Here is a 13,573-nt window from a genome sequence, read left to right on the forward strand (position 1 = left end):
TCTTTTTATCTACCGCTGTTCATTTTTGAGGGAGTGTGGGGGGGTGGGGGCTGNAGGTGGGGGTCCGCGGACCGGCCATAGAGCCCATAGAGTTAAAGGTGTTGGCCGTTAGCTGTAAAAATCCATAGATTAGCCGCACCGTTATATAAGCCGCAGCGTCGAAAAATAGGGAAAAAGGCGCGGCTTATAGTCCGAAAATTACGGTAGTTAATACTCGCCTAATTGTAGGTTTATGCTACTTATAATATCTTTGTTTTCCTCATTATTTAACTGATTTCACAAGCAGAACACATTCCTCAGGAAGGCTTGGTAAATAAGAATGAGGAATAAACAAACTCTTTCGTCATCTGCATTTCTTTTCAGGTTAAATCAGAACCCAGAGCTGCAGCTCCCTCTGCTGGTCCTTCAGCGCCTCTACAACCACCTCAGCCCACCTCCAGTCATGCATCCATGCTTACAAACACTGTCCGCATAGAGAGGCTTTCTGATGAAGAGGATGAGGAGGTGGACATCACTGATGACCTGAGTGAGGACGGAGATGCTAAACCGCAGGTTGTGATCAAAACTGAGATCTGTGAGCCAGAGCAGCCTCAGAGCTCTGAGATCCAGACAGATTCAGAGGAGCAGAATCATCTGACTGAGACAAGGGACCAGCCCAGCCCCCGCTCACTGTCCTCACAAAGTCCTCAACACTCCCCCTCTTCCTCAGAGAAGACTAGTGTTACTGGGATAGATGAGAAGGACAATGAAAGAGAATATCTCCAGCCAGAAAACGTTCAGACAGACTTGGGGCAAATGACTGATGAAATCAAGGGCCAGAGCTCCCAGTCTAAAAACTCAGCAAAGTGGGATCAACTGGAAGAGGCCTGTGGTGATGGAACAGGTACGATTTAAAACCTGCTGTTTTTATGTAGATCTACCACATCATGATATCACCAAGTTCTTTGCTTGTGAAGTAACACTGTGTTCGTTTGTCCTCCCAGATTCTGCTGATAAGACCGAGCAGAGTCCAACCGATGAAGAGTACGAGGAAGAGGAAGAGGAAGAGCTTAAGGTGCCTGAGCAGGAAGTAGAGTTGGAGATGGACACCATTACCGAGGATGAGAAACAAGCTATCCCCGAGTTCTTTGAGGGAAGAGCATCCAAGACCCCTGAAAGATATCTTAAGATTCGAAACTACATCCTGGATCAATGGTAAAACTGCATAGAAATGTGTGAATTTGTTCCCAACTGTAGAGAATAAGATGTTAATCATTGTTTTGTTCACCAGGTTAAAGATCAGGCCCAAGTACCTGAACAAGACGTCGGTCCGCCCTGGACTGAAGAACTGCGGAGATGTAAACTGCATCGGGAGAATACACACCTACCTGGAGCTCATCGGAGCTATCAACTTCAACTGCGGTAACCTCACTGAGACGCCATTCTTCTCTTATTCAAAAACAAATCTTGCTTCTGTTTCATTTGGAGCTGTGCCTCTTCTCTCACAGAGCAAGCGGTGTATAATCGCCCGAGGGTGTTGGACCGCTCCAAGCATAAGGAGGGCAAAGATGTGCTGGAGGCCTACCAGATTGCCCAGAGGCTGCAGAGCATGGTAGGTACCCACATTCTCCCATAATGCACCCAACCTCAAGAACCTAAAATATGAGTTTGTTGGACTTTGTGCTAATTGCTGGGGGGCTTCACGTTTTAGCGGACCAGGAAGCGCCGTGTGCGGGACGTATTAGGAAACTGGTGTGACTCTAAGGATTTGGAGGGGCAGACGTATGAGGTTTGGACACGCGTGCACACACACACACACACACACACACACACACACACACACACACACACACACACACACACACACACACACACACACACACACACACACACACACTGCAGTTGTACAGCAGATTATTGATAACCAATTTGCTTTAGTATTTCATTGTAACTGTGTTGGTGTTTTTTTTAACAGCATCTCAGTGCCGGGGAGCTCGCTCTGCGGAGAGAAGAGATGAAGAAGCACCCCAAACCCTGCAAGATCCCCAGATTCAAAGGGTGAGCTCGATGAGTCCATGTGCTGAATGTTTGAAAGGCTTGTAATTATATATTTATATTTCTGTAACTATAATTGGTTTCCTTCCTTTCTCTAGGTCTTTTGATCCCTTCCAGTTGATTCCCTGCAGGTACTTTGGAGAGGATGTACAGGTAAGTGGCCAGCATGTATCTGTTATGTGACGTGTATGCTCTATAGATTTGTAATTATTTAAAGCCCTTCTTTGCTGCTCCCCCAGGAACCATTCCAGGTTATTGTGTGTGCCGAAACCCTTCTCATAATGGACATGGTATGCTATACACACAACCACACATGCTGAATGTATTTTTCCATTGGGTATCACAATGACATGTTATTTAGCTTGACGTTTCTTCAGTGTGCTGCATGCAACATGAACTGTTAACTGTTTAAGAACGTAGCCCTATACAATCTTTATTGTTTTGTTATTTAACATTCTGAAACAACTCTATTTGTTATTCTGTATTTTATTTATTATACTTTATTGTATTCTAATGTTTCAAAAATCCAATGTGTCATGATTGTCAGCATGCCCACGTGTCTCGAGGGGAAGTCATTGGCCTACTAGGTGGGATTTTCAATGAGGAAGACAGAGTATTAAAGGTAGGAAAATGTGATAAAAGTGCAAAACAATGAGAAGTGAGATCTTGAATTACTATTCAGTATTTGGAAGTGTTTTTAGTAATAGAGGATTCTGTGTCTTTGCAGATCCGTGCAGCGGAGCCATGTAACAGTGTGAGTACAGGTTTGCAGTGTGAGATGGACCCGGTGTCTCAGACTCAGGCCTGTGACGTGCTGTCCAACCTGGGCTTCAGTGTGGTGGGCTGGTACCACTCACATCCCACCTTCCACCCCAACCCTTCAGTACGGGACATCACCACACAGGACCAGTTCCAGGTAAAAAGAATGGATGAGAGAATATGGAGTTTGACCCTGATTACACTTCTATGATGATGGGATCACAAGTGGAGAGCGATACATATATGTGTAAACTACTACATAGACATATTGTGATCACTCAGACCTGTGCATCACAACTTGAATGTATCTCAGTCTAAGTTCTGTTTGGCTCTCAAAGCTGGCATCATCCACTATCTAAATTATCAAAAGATTTCAAAAAGCACATGGAGACGTTTAGGAACACACAAAGGATTAAAGAGTGTCTGTATTCTTTTGTTTTGTTTGGATGTGCCTTCCCCTGAATAAAAGAAACTGCAATTGTTCTTAGCCAAAATAAATGAAATACATGTCTTTTCGCATTTTGAGCAGTTAAGTGAGATCCAATCAGAAGTGGTCACACGAGATGCGTTCTATGCCAGGAATGAACTGACTCCATGTGATCAAATCACTCAGGAGGCATGTTATTGCCAGGTGTTAACGGGTCCCATGTGAACATGTGCTCTGATTCCCTTTGTCCTGATTGTTACAGAGTTATTTCTCGCGTGGCGGTGCCCCCTTCATCGGGATGATCGTGAGCCCATATGACCCAGCCAACCCCTCCCCCCACTCCCAAACTACATGCTTGTTGGTGAAAGAGAGTCAGGAGCCTTCAGGCCCACAGAGTACGTTCAACACACACACACACACACACACACACACACACACACACACACACACACACACACACACACACACAAGAAGACATGATTCAGAACTTCAAAACAGTTAAGATCAAGAGGCTTTGAAATCAAGCTGACAATGTAGGTCAGTATTTTCAGCACACAGTGGCGCAGTTTATCCTCTGGCTGAGTATATCTCTCTGTTCCTCCCCCAGAGCTGCCCTACAGATTCGACTTCCTGTCATCACAAGACATTCCAGACTGGGAACAAACATGGAGGAGAGCTCAGTGGATCATCCATAAATACAGTCAAACACCATGGTGAGTGAGAAACAAAACAGTTGTGTTTATCCTGACACGCGTTTGTGTAATGCTGATCCTGTGTTTGTGTGATTTAGAACACACTCTTCAAAACTTCTTAAAGCTTAATATTGGAATAAATAAACTGTTTTTTTTCCACTCTGGGTAGGAGTGTGAAGATGGACAGATGTTTCCGGAAAGACTCCACTCTCACCTTTCTGGAGAAGGTTTGTCCAGGCTACCTGCTTTTCTCACATCTTAGTGGCTAATGGCTTTATTCTCTGATTGTATCTTATGTCATTTTACTTGACCCCTTCCATCCATCACCTCCCCTCAGATGCTGTCGTCTCTGGCCAGGTACCTGGAGCCCCTGCCAGATGAGGAGGGAGACCCCTTCCTCACCCGGATCCAGGCCCTCTTCCAGTCTGACTTTATTTCCAAGCAGCAACCGCCTGACCAGGAAGAGGGGGAAACTTTAAATATCTCATCCAGACCAGTGGACTCGGATGACTTTGCTTTTGATCAGCTGATCAGTGAGGATAGACCTCCTGAGGGAGGAAGAGGCTCTGATCCAGAGTCTGGCAGAGCTTCAGACAGCAGTGTTCAGACCACAGACACATCCTCAGAGATGAATAGCAGCACAGTGTTGCATCTGGGCTCTGTGCTGTCATCTGAACATGACTATTTACTGTGAGGGACAACATATCATAATCTGACTGTACTTGTATGTAATACAGTATTAAACAAAGTATAAACATGTATGTAAATATGATAAGGTTTTGTATCAGTATTATCATTTAGTTTTTCTAACTATTTTATGTTTTTAGTGAAGTAATTTAGTCAAAACTAAATAGAGAGAAGTAGAAAGAGAGGAGATTGGGTTATTGAATGAAAATCATTTCACATTCTCAGTTCTGCAGGTTCCTTTTTAAACGGGAAAATAAAATCTATTTTCACATTTGGTTGTCTTGTCACTTGTTCCTGTATTATCTGCAAAACATAGCTAAAAAATAAAAACTATATAGTCTTAAAAGCGGGAACTTATAAATGTTTCTCTTACAGTAGACTACTTTTACAGTTTGAAAACATTACAACACCTGCCGAAAGGAAATATTTTTAAAATAAATGGGTAGGCTGGATATAGGCAAGCCAAGTTTATAGAACCACGGAAATTCCAAGTACTTTACAAATTCAAATAAAATACATTTAAGAATAAATACAGCAGAAACACATTATACAATGGCATTTAAAAACAGGCATTAAAAAGCAAAGATAATAAAAATAAACACAACAGGTATAGAATAGATGAATAAAAGCCATACTGTAGTGTGGATATAAACAGCTCACTCAAATGCAGCGGCAAAAAGATAGGTTTTAAGTCTGGATTTAAAAGTATTAAGAGTTGCAGCGGACCTGCAGGATTCAGGGAGTTTGTTCCAGATAGTCGGGGCATAATAGCTAAACGCTGCTTCTCCATGTTTAGTTCTTACTCTTGGAACAGAGAGCAGACCCGTCCCAGAGGACCTGAGACTCCTGGATGGTTCATAGTTTTGCNAAAAACAATAATCTCAGTTTTCTTTTTGTTCAATTGGAGAAAGTTCCTACTCATCCAGTCATTGATGTGCTCAATGCACTTACTCAGTATGTAATCGGAGAATAGTCTCCTGGTGAAATTGATATATACATTTGGGTGTCATCTGCATAGCTATGATAACTTGGGTCGTTTTTTTCATTATTTGAGCCAGTGGTAGCATATAGATATTAAAAAGCAGAGGTCCTAAAATGGAGCCTTGAGGAACCCTGCATGTCATATTTGTCAACGCTGATGTGTAGTCGCGTATAGAGACAACGTTTTTTCTGTCCTTTAAGTAGGATTCAAACCAATTTAGAACGGTTGCCGAAAGTCCCACCCAGTTTTCTAGTCGATCTAACAATATGTTGTGGTCAACAGTATCAAATGCAGCTCTGAAATCTAATAATACTAACACTGAGATTCAGCCACTATCTCTGTTTAGGTGGATGTCATTGAAGACTTTAACCAGAGCAGTCTCAGTGATGTGGTGTGGAGGAAAGCCTGACTGGAACACATCAAAACCGTTATTTTTGAGTCCTGAGTCCTGATCTGAGTCCTGGATTTCGAGTCGTGGCTGAACCTGTCACTGTGGTCCTGCCTGACTTTCATCATACTACTTCCCTGATGGCTCCCATAGGAATGGATTGTTGACATCTTCGTGGATTCATCTTATTATTATAGACACATACATTTCCAAACATTTGGTCTAACTATGTTATAAATGTATTCTCTTTTCGATTTACACATGGCATCTATTGCACGTCTGTCCGTCCTGGGAGAGGGATCCCTCTTCTGTTGCTCTCCCTGAGGTTTCTCCCATGTTCCCCTTTAAACTGTGCGTTTTTCCTTTTTTGGAAGTTTCTCCTTGTACGATGTGAGGGTCTAAGGACAGAGGGTGTCGTATTGTCATACTGATATTCTGTACAAACTGTGAAGTCCACTGAGACAAATGTAACATTTGTGATATTGGGCTATAAATAAACATTGATTGATTGATTGATTATTTAAAAGCATGAAATGACTCAGCTGTTGAAAAATAACTTTTCCAATTATTTTTGCATAAAAATGGGAGGTTTGATATTGGCCTATAATTATTCATTACGGATGCGTCTAGATTATGCTTTTTTAAGACTGGTTTAATTACTGCAGTTTTCAGGGCCTGTGGAAATACTCCCGAGTGGAGAGACTTGTTTACTATGTGAAATACATCTGAGGCATTGCAATGATAAATAAAGAAGAGTCTTCTTCTTCTCTAATCAACACATAGAAAATAAAAAAATAAAATACATACGAAATAACACTAATTCATACACATGATATAGATTTGTATTGTGCGCCCGGAACCTTTATTCGCGGACTTGTTTCTAGGGGGAATCATTTTGGAAGCAGGAGCGTCAACTGCCAAAACAACCAAAGTTAACGTCCAGTATACTGAGGTTTTCGCGTCGCATGGAGTCTTAAATGTTTAAACTTGACATGGAACATTTTATAATTAAACATACTGTTAGTATAGATGGAAATAAATAAGCATAAGGCTGTCGGTTAGCGGGTACAAGGTGACTTGTCGGTAGCGTCCATCGGTATCAATGACATTGACAGCTTGGAACAGTTGTTCGATATGATATTAAAGAAGCTAAGTAAAATAAAATCAAAAAGTAACGTGAACGTCCTACGAAAGACATTTCTACATCAAGATGAGGAAGTCCAGCCCTCTCAGACAATAGGTGTCGGCATCATCCGTAGTTTCAAAAGACCTGGCTGCTGTTTGCTTATACGTGGAGTGTTTATTTACCAGTAAGGACGATGGTTTTACTTTATGTTAATATCTTAAGGAGCAGTCGTTTCTGTTCTCTGTCTGCACATCTGACAAGAAACTACAAACAAGCTGGACTTCATGTGAAGAAGGCACCCTTCCCTTCTCAGATCAGCTGTTATAGAACAACAAACTCTGTTCACCTCAGATCCCCTCAGACAGCACCGCATCTCTTACTCTGTAGCAATGGGGGGAGAGCGTGTTTCCAGATTACTCCCAAACCCACCTCACCCCTGCCCTCAGGACCCCACTTCCACACCTCTGCCCCTGTGAGGGCCCTGCCTGCTCCTCTGCTGTGGCTGCTGCTCAAACCTCTACAGAAGATCACAGCTGTAATCCTGGGCAGGTAGGAGACACTCTGTAGCTGGTTATATACATTTAAATTAAGACGTGTTCATTGCTCTGAGGCACACTCTAGTTTTATTATATGTAATGTATAATGTGTTTATGTATAATGAACAGTTTGTATCAATAGATTATTTAAATAACAAATCAATTACTCTAGAATGCGTTGTGCACATGTTTGGACTTTTTAGTCTTTTGCAATGTTACAAAGTGCTTCGAGATTTGTCTTGGCAGATGAGAAGCGCTATATAAATTAAATGTATTATTATTATTACTTTCTATACCCCCCTGGTTTTAATGTGTTGTTTTTTACTTGAATAAGTTACATTTGTTTACTTTACCTTTACTGCTTTCAAACTAATACTTGGAGTCATTCATGTTTACTGATGGCATGTCATTATTGTTTGGCTATCTTTTTTTCTTGCAGTATTATTTTGGACACTTGGTCGCTTCCATAAGATGCAAAGGGTTACATAGTCAGGGGCATTTGAAACAGGAATAGAAGGCACATGTATTAGGCATACAGCACATACAGTTTTCAGCAGACCACAGAAACGCGCTACAACTTGCAGATTGGGAGGATCTGTACGGTCCATGTTGTAACAAGTAACAACTAAACAGCAAATATTGCAGTGACTAGTTATGGAATTTGGTCTGGAATGGAAAGAGGGTTTTGGAAAAATTGCCTGAAAAAAGAGTGCCTTCTTCTTCTCTAATCAACACTGAAGTGGCCTGACTATAATAGTTTCATTTGGCACACATAAAAAAACACTATCAGCAAAGCATCATTCATTTATTTGGTTTTATTTTGGGTCAGAGATCTGAATTTGGACACATTTTTAGCCCCCCATCACGGAACTCCCTGCAATACAGAGAGTTGCTTTGTTTAGTAACTATTCCAAAAAGTCCTGGCCTACTTGTCTACTTAAATATTTTACGGCTTCCTCTGGAAAGGCACACAAAATGATTCACATATATTATGCATGTTTTGAAGCTACTTTGAGATATCAGTGTTTCTTATCTGCTTAATTCCAAAAATGTAAATTCTTCAGAAATGACAGGACCTAAAATGATCCTTTTAGTTTAATTGTTTACCACTTTGGGGCAGTATATGATTTTGAAGACTGTGTCAGCTACATAAACAGTGTTCACCTCTTCTGCGTAGGAGTATCAGGAAGTGGTGGGTGGCTCTACCACCAAACCGCCGGCAGCTCATGCGCGAATGGGTTCGTCATCGCCGCTGGCATCTGATATCTGGAGCAGGCGTTGCTATGGTGATTTTAGCCCTCCTTCTCCTTACCCACCTGGACGAGTCCCCGGTGACGGGTCGGACCCGCCTCCTGGTGTTCAGCCGAGAGAAGTACATGGAGCTGGCAGCTCTGACTTCAGAGGCGGTGAGAGAATGAGGGAGGGGATAACATATGTGTGATTAGCATGGTGATTATGTCCCAACCTTTACTGTCAAACAAACCCCCACAGCCCTTTCAAATGAGCTCAAGTACCCCTTCATCACCTCTACCGGTCAGCTTCACCTGTCATATTAATCATTATACATTACTGTTTTATTCAATTATACTGTCTTTGTGGGCCTCTGTATAGCTCACAGGTTAGAGCTGGTTCCCCATGAACTGAGGGCCAGGTCACTCTCCAATAAAGGCTAAACTTGCCCAAAAATCTTAAAAATAATAAATTGCTTCCAATGTTAAAAATATGGAAGTTTCAACTATTTAACTATTTTAGCAAATATGTTAATCATACTTTTAGTAATTATAAGCTTTAATAATTGCTTTTAGCTATTACAACCATCTAGCTGTTACTTTTAGCTACATGTTTCAATTTCTCTGCTCGCTTGCTAAAAGTTCTGTGTGTGTGTATGTGTGTGTGTGTGTTGTGTGTGTTTCCGTGCGTGCTTTAGTACATGGAGGAGTTTGCAGAGCTGTTGGTTCCTGTCACTGACCCCCGTCACCAGGTGGTGGAGCGGCTGGTGCAGCATCTGGCAGAAAGAAACAAGGACATCCCTGAAGTGTCTGAAGTCTCCTGGAGTGTCCATGTGGTGAAGAGTCATAACGTCAACGCCTTCGTCCTCCCGGTCAGTAAGAGAGAGACAGCTGTGGAATTACACATTTCTATGTCTTTGTGTCATATTATCATTACCAACCTCCATTAAGGTCATTGGTACGTTCTTTGTACATCTGTAGAGAATTTGTTCTTTCCTTTATGTAGGACGGGAAAGTGTTCATGTTTACGGGGATGCTGGAGACTGTGGCTGACGTTCACCAGCTCACCGTTGTCCTGGGACATGAGATGGCTCATGCTGTTTTGGGGCACTCTGTAAGTAAACAACCCTCTACAGACTGCATGTGATTGTGGCATGGATTTTTTTAAGGGCGTGTCATTTTGGTCTTAGTCAACTTCGATTTATTTAGTTGATTAGTACTTTCTTGTCATACTCTGTAAAGCACTTTGGGCTGCGTCAAGCATGAAAGGTGCTATATAAATAAAGTTGATTATTATTCTTTAAAACACTTTTTCTCGTGCTGAATAACATGTTGTCAAGAAAGGAGCACGTCTCTGGTAAACACAAGTCTTTAAGTCCCGCATTTGCGTGATTATCTGATGAGAAACTCAGTTCTACAGATTCGTCGAATAAATGTACTTATCCATTAGTCGAAAAAAGTACTCGTAGAATTTGATTTTCTTTATTCAAGCACAGCCTTAGTACCTCTTATAAAATAACCATACAGTATATCATCAAATCATTTCTAATACTAATAGACCATACTACGGGGTCAATCCCTTTTTATTATATAATTTCCCTTCAGGAGTTTGCCTTGATGAAACACATTGATAATCCACTTGGTGGCATTTTGTTTCTAATGCTCACAGCACCGTAGCAGCAGGCCCTCATTGTAAGTGCGTCTAAGCCATAGGCAGGAAATCTTACCATTTTTTAAATAATTTATCTATAAAGAATTTTCTTATTCACTTTCACTCATTCAATGCATGCTGCAGATGTATGAGGGAGCCAAACCATTGAGATGGCACACAAAGACACAGCACTACTGAGATTGATGCAGACACATGGAAACCTTTAACGCTGTGTACAAGAACATATCTGCAGTGTGAAGTAGTCTGACATTGAGAGGTGTAGTTGATAGCATCAGACCTTGCTGTGCATAACAATGAGTCATTGAAAAAACGTGGTGTAAATACTGTTCAAGAACCAAGTGATTTAAAAGCCCTTTGTAAACAGAGTAGATGCTACAGCTGGAAGCCTTCCAGGTCTCTCCCACACAAGGTTGTTAAATATGTATATATACCTCCTATAGGTGTGTGCATTATAGATCTCCTGACTATTCATCATCAGCCCCGCTCCGATCCATCCCAGAAGTAAAGTAGTAGCTGAAGTGGCACCCCTTGCAGTTTTGTTGCATCAGCCGGTGATAAAGACTCCCTGACAATCACCTCCAAACGCTCACTAATCCTCTCTGCGCCATGATGACCAAAGTTCTGTGGACCCAGGGCATTGTGGGGCTTTATTAATTCTCCACAGACTACTGTTTTTTTACTCTGGCTACCAAAGCCCATTCTTCTTGTTCTGAAAAAATGTCTAATGAAGTTTTGGGTATTTCAAGACTTTAAACGTCCTCTGAGGAAATGCTTGAAGGAGATTTTAATTAGATGAAGGGAATGAGCATCGATGGGCTGGGTATTACCCAGTAGATGTGCTCTATTGGATTGGCTGTTAAAACCTCTAAATCTGTAACAAAGTAAAAGTTCCAGTGAAATAGATGGGAACAATCAATATGTTCCAGCTGCCTTGTTCACCTCTCAAAAACTTGTACCTTTAGTTTTTCCTCCCTATCCTATTCTCTTCTCTTTGTTACCCCAATCCTCACTTTCTACATTCCCGTCATGTCCCCCTGTCATCCCCCTCCCCTCTGCCCCCCTCCCCCAGGCAGAACAGGCCAGTCTGTCTCATGTCGTGGACCTGCTGTCTCTTATACTGCTGACAGCCATCTGGGCAGTGTGTCCTCGAGACAGCCTGGCTGTGCTGGGACACTGGGTACAGGAGAAGCTCTCCCAGGTGAGACCTAGTCCGTTTTTATTAATAATGTTGAAAAAACAGCAACACTTTCACCTGAACATTAGAGCCCTGAAATAGGTTTTGATAAGGAAAAGAAGTTGGTACACCCTCATACATACATGATTTGTCTCTCCCTCAGTTGATGTTCAGCCGTCCCTACAGTAGGAAACTGGAGGCTGAGGCCGATCAAGTCGGATTACAGTTGGCTGCGAAGGTATGAATCATCTAAGATTTGTTACTGATAGAAGTACACTTCACAGATTTTGCCCAACATGTTTAGTTCATAAACAGTATTCCACAGCCATAGAAAACTGTGAATGTGTGATGTATTCTGTGTAGTTTCATTCTGTTTTCTGTCTGAATCCTCTCTTTTTTGGCCCATTTGAGTCTGATTTTAGTCATTTTAACTCTGGTTCTGGGACAGTTTACATTCTTGTGTTTTAAGTATGTTTTTAGATTGATTTCAGTCTGGTCTGCTTTTTTGTCAGTAGCTGTTGCTGTCAATCCTTGTAATCTGTCTACTGGCCACTAGGGGGCACTGTTGTCAAACTAAACCAAACTCAGATGATTAGTTGGTAAGGGTTTTCATCTCAGCACTACACAGTAATGTGTGTGTGTGTGTGTGTGTGTGTGTGTGTGTGTGTGTGTGTGTGTGTGTGTGTGTGTGTGTGTGTGTGTGTGTGTGTGTGTGTGTGTGTGTGTGTGTGTGTGTGTGTGTGTGTGTGTGTGTGTGTGTGTGTGTGTGTGTGTGTGTGTGTGTGTGTGTGTGTGTGTGTGTGTGTGTGTGTGTGTGTGTTTGTGTTTGTTTCCTGTCTCCTCCCCAGGCGTGTGCAGATGTGCGAGCAGGACCCGTATTCTGGCAGCAAATGGAAATCAGGGACCAGCTGACAGAAGAGACCACCGTGCCCGAGTGGATGTCCACACACCCCTCGCACAGGAACAGAGTCACTCAGCTGGACCGCCTCGTACCACAGGTACAGACACGCACAGTACTGATTCCTGGGTCAGTTCAAAGAACAGCATGGGACGTTTCTTTTTAAAACTAAATTACATAATTAAACACATTCCTGCTGCTCTAAACCATGTGTTTGTCTAATGTAAAAGTCTCTTTGATCCGTGTTTTAGGACACCCTACACCTCTCTTTTGTTTAGGAGAAACAGTGCAGCTTTAGGAGCTGTTGCAAGGAGTCTTAATGGAACTAATGAAGCGTCTGGAGAGATGTATAACCACCGGCAGACATGTGGCGAGGAGGGCAGGCAGAGAGAAGGAAGGGACTCAGGGAGGAGAGGAAAAGATGCAAGGTTTTAGGAAGACAGGAAAAAACATTTTGCCACACAGGAGCAGGGATGCCTGATTAGTTAAATGTCTGTGAGGCTTCGAGTTCAGGAACTGAAAGAAAGCAGCCCCTCGGAAGCAGCTCGATCTCACACACTGTGTAGGTGCTGTTGCAAGACAATCAATGGTGTCCTAAGGCTAGAAGGAAATCAACAGGCAGTTAAGACAGCAACTTCTATGGAGAGCGCCAGCATCCACAATCATTACGTTTCACGTTTCACCGAGTTAGTGTGTGTGTTTCGAGGCAGAGAGAGAGAAAGATAAGGACAGATTAACAGTGTATTAGGCACAGGTACATTTAACCTTGAGTGTGAGTAGGACTGTTGGTACACTGTCAAATGCTCCAAGCATGAAAGGTGAACAGATGGGTAAACCACTAATTGTCCATCAGGTGCCAGTGTTGTGTGTGTGTGTGTGTGTGTGTGTGTGTGTGTGTGTGTGTGTTCTATGTGTTAGTGTGTGTTATTTGTTTGCATCATATCATATTCCTGTGTGTTAGATTGACCT

At 42.2% G+C, this 13,573-nt stretch overlaps 2 protein-coding genes across 2 annotated transcripts in view; both read left to right on the plus strand.

Annotated features, from left to right (window-relative positions):
• The first annotated feature begins 367 nt into the window (after positions 1 to 367).
• Positions 368 to 4,873, plus strand: LOC104957646 (histone H2A deubiquitinase MYSM1-like). Its single transcript, XM_010785291.1, has 14 exons — positions 368 to 883; positions 984 to 1,194; positions 1,271 to 1,401; positions 1,488 to 1,591; positions 1,691 to 1,768; positions 1,955 to 2,037; positions 2,133 to 2,187; positions 2,274 to 2,324; positions 2,582 to 2,656; positions 2,762 to 2,950; positions 3,483 to 3,615; positions 3,828 to 3,933; positions 4,082 to 4,139; positions 4,250 to 4,873. Exons 1-14 carry the CDS (start codon positions 451 to 453, stop codon positions 4,604 to 4,606), a joined length of 2,064 nt encoding a protein of 687 aa, XP_010783593.1. The 5' UTR covers positions 368 to 450; the 3' UTR covers positions 4,607 to 4,873.
• A 1,999-nt stretch (positions 4,874 to 6,872) lies between these two features.
• Positions 6,873 to 13,573, plus strand: part of oma1 (OMA1 zinc metallopeptidase) — a 9,757-nt gene continuing 3,056 nt past the window's right edge. Inside the window, exons 1-7 of the mRNA XM_010785292.1 lie at positions 6,873 to 7,644; positions 8,809 to 9,037; positions 9,559 to 9,732; positions 9,867 to 9,974; positions 11,602 to 11,730; positions 11,870 to 11,944; positions 12,555 to 12,704. Coding sequence (XP_010783594.1) covers positions 7,289 to 7,644; positions 8,809 to 9,037; positions 9,559 to 9,732; positions 9,867 to 9,974; positions 11,602 to 11,730; positions 11,870 to 11,944; positions 12,555 to 12,704 — 1,221 coding nt within the window. The 5' untranslated portion in view covers positions 6,873 to 7,288. The remainder of the gene's footprint in view (positions 7,645 to 8,808; positions 9,038 to 9,558; positions 9,733 to 9,866; positions 9,975 to 11,601; positions 11,731 to 11,869; positions 11,945 to 12,554; positions 12,705 to 13,573) is intronic.

The sequence above is a fragment of the Notothenia coriiceps genome, unplaced genomic scaffold (genome assembly GCF_000735185.1).
Source record: "Notothenia coriiceps isolate Sejong01 unplaced genomic scaffold, NC01 NC01_scaffold00027531, whole genome shotgun sequence".
NCBI classification, from domain to species: domain Eukaryota; kingdom Metazoa; phylum Chordata; class Actinopteri; order Perciformes; family Nototheniidae; genus Notothenia; species Notothenia coriiceps.

Bases quoted from the DNA above. Each gene is read 5' to 3' on its own strand.
- LOC104957646 (XM_010785291.1), top strand. From the start codon at position 451: ATGCTTACAAACACTGTCCGCATAGAGAGGCTTTCTGATGAAGAGGAT. The intron at 2,188-2,273 runs GTAAGTGGCCAG...CTGCTCCCCCAG, and splicing joins ACTTTGGAGAGGATGTACAG to GAACCATTCCAGGTTATTGT. The intron at 3,616-3,827 runs GTACGTTCAACA...TTCCTCCCCCAG, and splicing joins GGAGCCTTCAGGCCCACAGA to AGCTGCCCTACAGATTCGAC.